The sequence below is a fragment of the Chaetodon trifascialis genome, chromosome 19 (genome assembly GCF_039877785.1).
Source record: "Chaetodon trifascialis isolate fChaTrf1 chromosome 19, fChaTrf1.hap1, whole genome shotgun sequence".
Lineage (NCBI taxonomy): Eukaryota > Metazoa > Chordata > Actinopteri > Chaetodontiformes > Chaetodontidae > Chaetodon > Chaetodon trifascialis.
This window is the reverse complement of record NC_092074.1, coordinates 12,682,265-12,694,778: the sequence shown is the minus strand read 5'-3', so window position 1 is coordinate 12,694,778 and position 12,514 is coordinate 12,682,265. Positions and strand designations below refer to the sequence as shown.

At 43.6% G+C, this 12,514-nt stretch overlaps 1 protein-coding gene across 1 annotated transcript; it reads left to right on the top strand.

Moving 5' to 3' along the window:
* Nucleotides 1–1,113: 1,113 nt before the first annotated feature.
* Nucleotides 1,114–11,757, top strand: faxca (failed axon connections homolog, metaxin like GST domain containing a). Its single transcript, XM_070987341.1, has 6 exons — nt 1,114–1,604; nt 4,580–4,715; nt 5,108–5,304; nt 5,675–5,892; nt 6,811–6,927; nt 7,354–11,757. The coding sequence occupies exons 1-6, from the start codon at nt 1,345–1,347 to the stop codon at nt 7,662–7,664; spliced, it is 1,239 nt and encodes a 412-aa protein (XP_070843442.1). The 5' UTR covers nt 1,114–1,344; the 3' UTR covers nt 7,665–11,757.
* The last annotated feature ends 757 nt before the right edge of the window (nt 11,758–12,514 follow it).

Genomic DNA, 12,514 nt, shown 5'->3' with positions numbered 1-12,514 from the left:
GAAAATAAAGGGCTTCACCCCACTGAAAGTATTCCTGCTAGTTCGCTTAACATTTCCCTATTTTTATTACTTGAAAGCCTTTGGTTATCATTTTGGAATATCATGGTAAAATAAAATTGTATGGTGTGAAAAACAAAGTGGTTCATTGGTGTTATTCAAGCTGTAATGTTCATGTAGTATGTAATGGACTCTTCCAGCATGTTACAAAAGTCATGTTCAGTCCTTTACCTAACCTTAACGTCACTTCAATCCAGTGACTGTGGTAGGACCCCTAGTGGCAGATCACAATGAATACTCCACATATTACATACCAGCTTTGACATTAAAAAGTCTAGTTGTAGAGACAGAGAACTTTGAGTCAAAGTAGACACAGCGCATAAAATAAATTAGATATTTTTCTCCAGTTTGTGGTTAGAAAAACACAAGTTAAGCCACTGAATGGTATCAGAGCATGTGTTTACCCCTGGTTGCCTCTAGGAGTTTGTACCATGGGGCACGGTCAGTCCTCGTGACATCACTTCAGCTTGTCATCAGGAGAAAAACTACCGCAAGCTGCAGCTTTTCTCCTTCAAAATAAACCCCCTTATTTTTAACTTAAAGGGGAGAAAAAGATCAAGCAGAAAAGCTAACAAATTAAAAAGGAGACAAACAGTGAGATGAACTGGTAGTTCTTATTTATGGAGGACATGTTGAGATGTTGCAGTAGCACAGGTGTAAATAATACAATACATGATGGCTGGCAATTTAGATGCTTCGGTTTCAGGACCCCACTATTCTTTATACTGGCTCATCGTCATGACTTACTGGAGCCATTGTTCATTTTATTAGGTATAGATGTGCTTTTCCTACTATGACAAGTAAAAATGTCTGTTGTGCAAAAAGTCAGTTCCTTTAAAGATTACATTTTTATGGAGATAATCCTTGATAATAAAAGCCATGTGGGCGGAGGAATTTAAGGCATCACAACAGGGTCAGTTTGCCTGGGTAGTAATTGGTTACGAGTTCCCACTTCTAACACAAACTGTTTCTTTGCGTTAATGCTAGAATGTGGCAAACACATAATTCATAGCTCGACTTTTATTGTGAAAGACCCAACCGGAAGCTTTGTCGTTCACTTGTCTGACTGTATAGTGACAGGAGGGAGGCTGCAACCAGCGAGCTCCGAGCGGGCTGCGGAGGATGTCGACCCCGCTGCGGGGACAAGCTCCGGGCGGGACGCCTGTGTCCAGTCGGCTGTTCCTCGGCCAGTCGCCCCGCACCTGCAGCCCTCTGCACCCATGAAGCCCCCTCTGATGAAGCCCCGAGCTGCCAAAGTGAGGCGGAAAGTGGCCGGAGACAGAGAGCATGTACTGGCGCGTCGGGCTTGCCTGGACGCGGTCGTGTGTGGTTGATCTTGGCCAGAACCAGAGCTTCTCCTCCGGCCTGCTGGGCTCCGATGAGCAGCTCTCGTTTTATGGGTACATCATCGCCTACCCCCTGCAGGACTACGGCGGGATAATGTCAGCTTTGGGCTCGGACTCGTGGTGGCGGAAAACGCTGTATTTGACTGGAGGGGCTCTGCTCGCCGCTGCTGCTTATCTGCTGCACGAATTGCTGGCCATCAGGTACCAACAGCACAGAGGCTGCCAGAGGAGTCAGTGTAGGAGCTGCACAGCTCATCACTTTCCACAGTCAGGCCTCTTGGGCCCAAAAAAAATCCATCTGAAAACTCGCTGCTGATCTTATTCTGATCATATTTTCTGCCCACGGCTCCCAGGTCTGCTGTATTTGCGCTGGGCTTTGATATTACTTAATCTTGTCAGGTTGGGCGGGGTGAGAGCGGAGTGAGTGGAGAATAAGGAATCGTGAGTGGGTGGATTGTGATGTAACGGAGACCCCCCCAGCCCTCCCAACCCCCCCTCCTCATAAACACACAGATTAGGGCATTTTCATCTTTATTGGCTTGTTTTTGTGGATTAATGACACGAGCGACCTCCAGCTCGGGTCATGGCTGATGTCTTGGTCTCGAATCAATCCAAGACGATTAGAAAAAGATTTCTCATTTCAAGTGTTTGTTGAGAGCTTCTTCTGTGCGTCCGCAGGCCTGTTTCTAACAGCTCTGTTGTCATATGAACTGACATTATAGATGACAGAGGGTCACTTTCATTCGTCTTTACTTCAAGGACAAGGCGACATGATGTACAGGTTTGGTTCCAGTCTAAAGCGCTGCAGTTATGGAAAAAAAAAAAAAAAAAAAAAAAAAAGAAACCCTGTAACATTACCAGCTTTTACAACTGGCGGCAACAAAGGAAATGATAATGTGATAGCCTTGAATGTATTTGTGTTGAATATGATGGATGGATTTTTCAATGGCTGAGTGAGGTCAGAGTCTGTTGTCTTTACAGAATCTCGGGTTACCTGCAGTCCAGGCCCGCTGAATCACACGCCTACTACAGCACAGTAAATAGAACAAAGCCAAAGTCACAGGCTGGACGCTCACCAGTGATTTTAGCTCAGCTGAGTGTACATTACGCACACAGCTGTCTTTAATGCGGGCTCGATTTTTATACGGAAATACAGGCTGTTTGGGATGGAGTTCATCCCGACGGGCTGGACGTGTTTTTCTTCCCTCTTGCGGTTGTTTTTCCTCCAGTCTGACGTTAGATATCGCAGCTCTGTGTCCCGATGTGTACATTAGGCGTCATTGTGTCTTTTTTTTATCAAATAGGAATCGCTAATCTTAGGTTATTGCACAAAAGCCGGCCTGAAGAGTGAGCGGGCGTTTCAGCACCACACGGAAATAGACAGCTCCTCCGCTGGGAGGCTCGTTTCAGCACCACACGCGCCGGACAGCTCCCGGTAAGGCTGCATCGAGCCCACGTGAATTGGTGGCTGTTTGCAGGCCTGCAACAGTATTCATGTGAATGCACCATCATCTCTCACAAGGGTGTGCTTCATTATTTTGACATTGCAGCTTTCCCCTCGGCTTGTGTAAACGGGCCGCGGCTGATAATCATGTCCAGAGCCAGCCGAAGGACCTTGGTGGCAGAACATTTGATTTATTCAGTCAATCATATGATCTCTCCCCCACACACACGTTTGGTTTTCATCACTTCTGGGGACATTACATAGACTTAAATTCATTTCCAAGAGACCATAGCCATAACCAATTCTTGCCTAACCCTAACCTTATCCCCAGTCTTCACCCCAAAATTTCATGATTTACATTATGGGGACCTGCATTTTGTCCCCATGAGTATAGCGAGTCCACACAATGTCACTGTGTAAACAGATTTATGTCCTCACAATGGTCACACACCCACTTCCTTGTAATCCTTGTGAGGACCCTGACTGGCATAATGCATTCCGTGTCCTAACCTTAACCATCAGAACTAAATGCCTAACCCTTAAAACCAAGTCGTAACAACCTATGAGGTTGTGAGGACCGGCCAAAATGTCCTCACTGTCCAAAAATGTCCTCACTCTGTTATGTAGCAAGTACACGTCCAAAGGTAACAACAGCCTGGACTCTTGTTGTCAAGAAACCAGCAGAGACTCCAGGAAATCACTGCCTCCAGCCAAGACATCCTCTGATACCTGTAAAACCACAATTAGTATTTTTTAGCCTCCTGTACAGATTAAACAAGTGAGATATAACATGTTATTAGTGAGCTTTAGAGGTGCCGGCACTAGTCTAGCTTATATTTAACTAACAGACAGATATGAGAGTGGTATCAATCAAGCCAGTGCAGGTGGATAAAACTTTGTGGTCGTTTGATTAAACACAACTTCATTTAGGAATTTACATCATGTGAGGTCGATATAAAGGGAGATATTAAAGCTCTGAAAGCTAGATTTTTACAGCCCTCCACAAGACAAAGCCACAAAATAAATGAATGGTGTTTGAGCTGCTTAAATTAATATTATACTTTACTGCCATTGTCATGCAGTGCACCTGAGAGTTTTGGGGGCCCTCAGGGTCTATGGCCTAGGAAGGTTGCCTGGTTTGCCTGGTTGGATAACACAGCCTAACATAACTTTAACCATAACTAGAGCTGAAATGATTAGTCAATACATTGATTAGTCAATGAACAGAATGAATGAAATGAATCAGCAGCAAGTGATTAATCGTTAGTGTGTTTTATTGAGCCAAAATATCAAAAATTCACTGGTTACAGCTTCCGTTCTGGTTCTAGATGTGAATATTTGCTAATGTTCTTTGTCATGAGTAATAGTAAACTGAATTTCTCAGGGTTTTTGTTTTTTGGTTGGACAAAACAAAGCATTTTAAGGTGAACTCTGGGAAATTGTGATGGACTCTTTCACTATTTTGTGACATTTTCTTGTCCAAATGATGAATTAATTGAGAAAATCATTTAAGAAAGAAAGAAAATGAGTTAAATGTGGTCCTTGCCATTACAGTACCACTCGATACTTAGACTGAAAGCTAACCTCAGAGTTGACCTCGTTTTTGTCCCCACGTGGGGGCTAAGTTGCCTTGATGTGTCTGTGAAACATGTGGAAATGCAAACACATGAACAGAGTTTGTTTTTTCTCTGTCTGCGTGATCTGCAGCTCTGTCCTTCTTTCCTCCACACAGAAAGGAGGAAGAGCTGGACTCTAAAGATGCCATCATACTCCACCAGTTCTCCAGGCCCAAAACCGGCGCCCCGTCTCTGTCCCCTTTCTGCCTTAAATTGGAGACCTACCTCCGTATGGTGGACCTGCCCTACCAGGTAGAGCTGTGGTCACATGTCTGCGATAGAAGAAAACATTTGCTCTGTTTTTCTCTTGTTCTCCTGAGGTGACTAACTAACAGTGAATATTTAGTATTGAGTGTGAGAATGTTTAAGCTTCATTTCTTGTTGGCTGAAGCCTCAGTTTGTTCCTTTGTTGTAATCACTTTTGTGTGTGATTAATTAATTATTGCCCAACTTGGAGTCTCTGCTGCTACAGTCTCTCAGTTTCCTGCAAGGGATTATTAAAATTTCATTTAGCTGTTTTGTTTTGATCCAATTGAATGCACTTAGCACCAATCACCAACTGCTTTCTCTATTCTGTATTTCTAATGTCTTCTCCTTTATCATCGTTTTCCTCCCACGTTTCCTGAATCCTCTATCTCTGGCAGAACTACTTTGATGGGAAGCTTTCACCACAAGGAAAGATGCCGTGGATCGAATACAACCAGGAGCAGGTGTGCGGCACCGAATTCATCATCGACTTCCTGGAGGAGAGGCTGGGCGCCAGCCTCAACAAGAGCCTGACGCCGCAGGAGAAGGCCATGTCTCGCGCCATCACCAAAATGGTGGAGGAGCATTTCTACTGGTGAGGGAGCTGTGAGCTGTTATATTAAGTAATATTGATAATAATGACAATAGTAATATAGATGTATTCTGACTTTTTCCAAATGTAGTGGCCTTTGGACTTTGCAACAGTGCTACTTAGTCTACTCAAGTCTTTTTTAAGATACAACTTAACACAAATTTTTGTGAAATTTAAGTAACTTGTAGCATATTTTTTCCACCAGTGTTACATTATGCTGTCTTTTTTAATGTTATTATACAGCAGTTAGTATTTGATCAGACATAAAAGTTCTCACTCACCTACGTTAACGTCTTCTCCTTCTTCCTCTTCGTAGCAGTCATAACAATAACTGTAGCAGCAGTCCTGAGCTGTGTGTGTGTTTGTGTTGCAGGACTATAGCTTACTGTCAGTGGGTGGACAACCTGGAGGAGACCCAGAAGATGCTGTCAGTGAGCGGGCCGCTGAGTGACCTGCTCAAGTGGATCCTGAGTCACCTGACAGGCGGGATTGTCAAGAGGGAGATGTACGGCCACGGGATTGGACGCTTTTCAAAGGAGGAAGTCTACACCCTGATGGAGAAGGACATGCGCACCCTGGCCACCCTGCTAGGTGACAAATCTGGAAAATTGTTTTTTCATTCATAAATAATGGTGCTCGTCATGTGGGGCATTAGGATCTATTATAATGTGTTGCATGAGTTACTGTGATCAGCTGGGGGAGTTTAAAGGTGTGAGTTAGCCCAAACAAATCAGATGTCGTAAATTTAACCATATGAAAGCCTTCAGTGCATTTGTGAATGTACTCTGTATCTAAAGCCATTTACGGACACTCTTTTTCTAGGTGGGAAATTTTGTCACAATTTGTGTCGCCTGTGTGTTCCCATACTTTGCCCTAGAGGCAGATAAACAGGTTTATTGGGAAAGTGAAACCATTGAAATGGCTTTCAAAGTGTGCCTTGAGAACTATAACCAGCAGCATCATGTTTGTACTTGTTAAAGGACAGCAGGGGCTCCAAACAAATGGAAGGGCAGCACACTACTGACCTCCTGTGGTGAAAACACAGCATTGCTGACTAGAATCAATACATAACCTCTGGCAGTTTACAGTAGGAGATGCAAGAGAGCCAGATCTGACAGCATGCAAGCAGTGGGAAGTTTTGTTTGGCCATTACAAACAGTGGCTGCTAAGATTTCACAGTCCTAAAGGCATCAGTTGATCTCTGATGCCTTTTACTGTGTTGTCAGAAGTGATTTCTTTCCATTTTCTGTACATTTTCTGTGCAAACGTATATTCTAATGTGAAGACTTATATTGATATAGAATCCAGCATCCCTATTGGAAATAAGGCATGTGTTGCATCAATGCAACCTATGCTAAGCTAAGCTAAACTTGTAGCTACTGTATTGACATGAGCAGTCCTCCTATCTGAAGCTTGAAAGTGAATAACTGTATTTTTGTCTGTGAAGGAATTATATTTTTGTGTTGCCATTATTTGACACATCTTTTTGTTTTCTGTGTGCCGTCTAAGGTGATAAGAAGTATCTTATGGGCTCTAAGCTTTCGACAGTAGACGCTGCAGTGTTCAGCCACCTGGCCCCCGCTATGTGGACACTACCAGGGACACGGCCGGAGCGGCTAATCAAAGGTGAGTTCACTGAGATAGAATATAAAGTGTATAAAGAAACACACTGTAGTTTCTCTCACATCCCTGGTAGTGTCTAGTAAGGAGGACAGTAAGTTTTATTAGCAGAGATTTTGAGGTATCCACCACAAAGACTTCTGCGACCTATCCAAAACAATGCAGGAGGATAGCACTGACAATTTGGACATTTTTTTTGACTTGTTGACTCAAGCACAGAGCTGGCGTTCAGCACTAAAAAACATGAAAATTATCTGTTTACTTGTCACATCAGACAAAGAAGCAAATCTCCACAATTTAGAAGATGGAATCACATCATGTTTGGTATTATTGTTTGAAAATGCTTTCTGCGTTCTGATTAATTAACATTCACATCATTTATTCATCAGTAGGTCTGGGTAAGTTACCCACTCACCTGTCTGTCTCCTCCAGGTGAGCTGATCAACCTGGCCATGTACTGCGAGCGTATCCGCCGGCGCTTCTGGCCCGAGTGGTTTGTGGACCTGGAGGACCTCTGCTACAACGACACCACTGAGGCCAGTGACTCGGCCTCTAAGCTCCCCGACCTGGGCCTCTACTCCCGCACGGACACTTTCCAGGACGAAACGCACACGCACACGCACACTCCACGCACTCACACACCACAGGACCCGCCGTCGCCCGACAGCGACCCTACCGGCCACTCGCTGTATGACTCCGACATGGACACAGAGTGCTCTGAAATCGACCAGCTCAAGTGTTGACACACATATGGTACACGCCACATATCCGCACACCACAGGAGGGCGCTGCATCCCACCTGTACACATGCCCCCTACCTCTTTGAACAGAACATAACTGGGGAGTGTTTCTGTATCAGCAGAGAAGTTGAGGACCTTGAGGTTTGACTTGCACACTGTGGTGGAGGAATGACTGTGGTCGAGGGGGGAGGGGAGTGCAGCGTAGCTCAGAGGTGACAGGTGGAGAGAAGAAGAGCAGAAAAGTCGCAGTGGAGGGAAAGACAAAAGAGAGGCAGAGCCAGATTCAGAATAAGGCCCAGACGTAGAGAAACCAGGAGTAAATGACGCCGCTGCTGAGAAACTCCTCCACGTGGTCGACGCCATCTGCAGTCACAGCTCCTCGTCTTAACCATGGCAACAACGTGTGTGCGTGACCCCCCTGCTGTTCCTCGTAGCATCTCGCACCACCTGGCCTTGTGTGTGTTTTAACTAACTGAACCCTTAACGCCTTGTACTGATACGACAGTGACACGTAGGGAACTGTACAGGATTTACGTGAATGAATACAAGTCAGTGTAAATATATGAATGGATCTGAACCAGTTCTCAGATTTAATAGATAGAATATTTGATTATAAATGAGTATAAATAGTATAGATAGCCTGCAAATATAGAATCATCCCCTCTGTCATATGATGTAAATACTGTAGCTGTGTCTCCTGTGAAATCCCTGTTGTGTTGGACATGAATAAGCACTCTGCTGGTCTAGGATCAGTATGAGGACCCCATGACTTCCTGTGCTGTATGTATGCATCTGTCAACACAACTGGGACATTACAGTAATGTCTGCTGCCCATATTTAAATACTGCAGTAAAAACTCATGGAAGATAATGAATGGTAAACTACAATCTGCCATTAGCACTTTGAAACTATCATTTGTCTTAATAAGACAATTATTTTGCCAAAAAAATCATTTATCCCCACTTTAGAGGTATAATATGACAGCACGTACATTGTCAGTTGTTTGGATTGTCACTGAGGACAGTAGCTTTAGGTCAAATAGACATACTACATTCATGCATTGAGAGCGAATCAAACAATCATGTAGAAATAGATGAAATAGATATATCGTCCGAATGAGTGCATGGCTGGTACGTGCCAATGAAAACCTCCCTTTACACTTCATGTTATGTACATTTCTTCGCTGGCTTCTTCATTAAGTTTGATGTTTGTTTGTTTGTCAGTGCCTCTGGCCAACTCAGCCGCCCAAAGATGTAGCCAATTAGACTCACACCACGATTCAAAAACGATGGATTGCTCGGAAAATGTGACATAAAGCAATAACAGTCTGTTCGTCCTTAATGTTGGTTTAGGCTGCGTGTTAGTTGGGGTGTGTGATGGTTCGGTGGAGGTTTAATGTGTGTTTGTCGCTCAGCAAATGCACGCACCGACACGTTGTGTGTTAAAGCTGCTCATATGGATGCAGGAAAGGGGTATACAGTGTGTATGCTTCTGTCCATGCTGCGCGTGGATGAGTCACCCTCTGTGCATGAACGATGACACATTGGTGATGTTTCACAGCTGAACTGTTTCACCCTAACACACACGCACACACGTGCCTGCACACAAACTGTCATGATTTCATATTGTTCAGGTGGAGGAAAAGCCAGCAGTGATAGTGTGGTTGTTACACGATGATGCTGCTGTTAGTTAAATGAAACGGATCCTCACAGGGCCATCACTGAGGCTTGTGATTAGGGGTTGATAAATTGGCCGGGCCAATATATTGGTTGATATTAGCATTAAGGCCTGCTCACACATGAAGTGGTACCATGAAATGAATCTACATATCTTATTTGGTCCTAGAAGCTCTGTGACGTGGTGGCAGGGCTAGTTTGGTGAATTGCCGTAGCTGTCGAGCTAACTCTTGCTAGCCAGCAGTCAGTTAGCAAACTTGTTAGGTCATTAGCTTAGCTCTGTCGCTAACAGGACAGCATCACCTGGTTTATCTAAAAGATTTATTTGTACCACCAACTCCTGTCCCACAGCTGCATGCATACTCAGAGCAGATTAAGTAAAAGTGAAATGTGCAGCAGCTAATAGAGCTATGATAGCATCCTCCCCTTTGGACTCTTTGGCTCTCCGTCCTCTCAAAGGTCAGCACTGTCAAGGCAGCTTGCTATTGGTCAGCAGTGCAAGTTTGCAGGCTCACTGAAGTTGAACGATGCTAAAGAGTGTATTTAGTTTGCTCGATTCCATTGGAATGAATTGAAATTGCTGTAACATGTTGCCGCTTTAAATGCTGGTGTGACCAAGCGTTGATGCAGAAATACAGTATTTGCATCGGCATAATACGTTGGCAGAGAAGCATCGAGAGATTGCGAAACGAAAACAAGTTTGAGGCACTTTTATCTTTATCATTTACATCATTTGTCCACCAGAGAGCACTGACGAGTTTATTTCTACCACAAAATGTCCCGCTCACCACATATTAGTCAGAACTCTGCGTAAACCAAATGACTGGATTTTAATTTCAATCAATCAAAAATGTTTTTCTTTTTTAAAAAAACAATATTGGCCACTATGATGTCGACAGCTGGCCTCAAAATGCAGCATCAGTCAGGCCCCACTAGTGGACAAAAATTACATTCATGATGAGAAATATGTAGCATTAATATTTGTCAGTATGTTATGATATAATAATAAGAAATGACAATATGACTCCATAAATAGACTTTGGTTAGGTTATGAGGTTAGATATGCATCATGTGACTCTGGTGTCATTTGTTTAAGTAGGACCTGATGTTGATGGTTTTGGTAAAGAATATAAAGATGATTTACTGACAGCAAGGTTCACCTTTTTCCTCTGCGTGGCTGCTTCACTTTAAGGCATTCTGGCTTCTCTGCTTAACAAAAACAAATGTCCACAACGTCGTTAAGTTGGGTTTCAAATCAAAGCCTCCTCCCAGCCATTAGTAAGGAGACAGCAGAGCCATTATGTTTGTGTGTGGTAGATTCATTTCAATACAATATCATTGTCTGAAAATGGAAAAAAAAAAATAATTTCTTACTGTGTCTTAAAGCCCTTTGCCTGCATGTTCTTGCCTTCTGTCATCATCGGTCAGGTTTAGCCTTACGGAAACTGACTCCTAAAGCCGTTTACTTTATACCAGTGCCAGCAAATGACTTATGTTTTATATGCCATTGATTTATTATTTATCTATTTCATGTTGTTTATATGTATTGACTTTGATGGTGATGGCTGTGCTTGAATTTAAGAAACAATAATATTGTTTGTGGTTTGCACTTTCCTTCTTATGTTTACATGCGTTTTCTTCTGTGGCTGAGAGTTCCTATCAATCACATGTATTGATATGTGTATTAGTGCAATACTGTAGATTCTCCGACGTCCGCTCAACTCTGCCGCATTTTTTCTCATTGCCTGTCATTGCCATACTTGCATGTATGTCCATGTTTCGAGATGTCATTTGGTAAATGTTAAAATTCAATATCAATATTGTCTTAAAATATTAGTCCCTCATCTGCTGCAAGTTCTACTGTCATGAAAAGCTTTGGGAAGTTTTACTCTGCAGAGCTTCATGTCCAGCTGAAACCATTAAACAACAGAAAATACTGACCACTAAGAGCTCAGATCTGCACGGTGAGCTCAGTCATCCTGTTGATCAGCTGACGATCACGTCTCCAACCCCTCGTGTAAACTCGCCCATTGCGGGAAAATGTGGAACAATCCTTCCAGATCAGCGTCTGTGGTCACCTTCATCCGTCTCTGTGTTCCTCAGCAGTCAAAGGTCAGGGGTCGGGGGTTCAGCCCTGTCGTGTGTGTCGCTCTCCCATCGAGATCTCTGCTTGTAGACTATAGAAGCCATACTGCATTTTCTCGTGGTGTTGTGTGTGTGCTGAAACACTTGTGGAATATCATCAAACTGTAAATAAGACAGCTGTTAAAAAAATAAATAAAATATGCGAACATGATCTAAGAGAAAATGCTCTGTAACATTGAAAAAAAGATTCTTATGAATGTATCATACCTAGAGATAAAAAGCTGTATGACAATGGATTACTCTTGATATTTCATTAAATATAGCTGTGGTATTTTCTTCGTTTTCTGTCACTTCTTCTGCATATTTAGTGTTACATTGTGCACGAAAAAGTCATATCTACCTCAGAAAAACTGCCCTGCATCAACAGTTTTTAGAGGTGGATCTTCTCTAGCATGTACCCAGTACAGTGTCTGTCTCCTAATCCCTCTCCCTCTGTGCTTGCTACCATATGACAATACTAAGCCCACCCAACAATGCTGAAGAATTAGCTCTCTGCCCTTTTCTTTGTGCTTGTGCTGGAGCTCAGGATAAACACAGAGAGGGAAAAAAGGAGGGCAGAGAGAGAGGGAGCAAGTCGCGGGAGCACCACTGTGGAGACGGAGCGTGGGCTCGGGTGAGAAAAGGGAAGAGAGACAAACAGTCGTGAGCAGATGAATGATATTTGATGACTTTGGCTGGTTGCATTTCTGTGGCCATTGTGCAGAATCCCTGGGAGATCTCTTCCACACAAGACTGAGGAGACAATTCAGAGCTGACAATGACACCGGCGTATAAAACATCTCTGGTGAGTCAGAGATGGCGTACAGTGTCAGAGGCAGCAGCTGTGTGTGTGTGTCTGTGTGTGTGTCTGTGTGTGTGTGTGTGTGTGTGTGTGTGTGTGTGTGTGTGTGTGTGTGTGTGTGTGTGTGGCTGGCTGGCTGGCTGGCTAACACGTGGCTGTGTGCATGATGTGTGAGGTGGGATATTGTGTGCAGGCAGAAGTGAATGTGCCTTTGTGTGTGTGTGTGTGTGTGTGTGTGTGTGTGTGTGTGT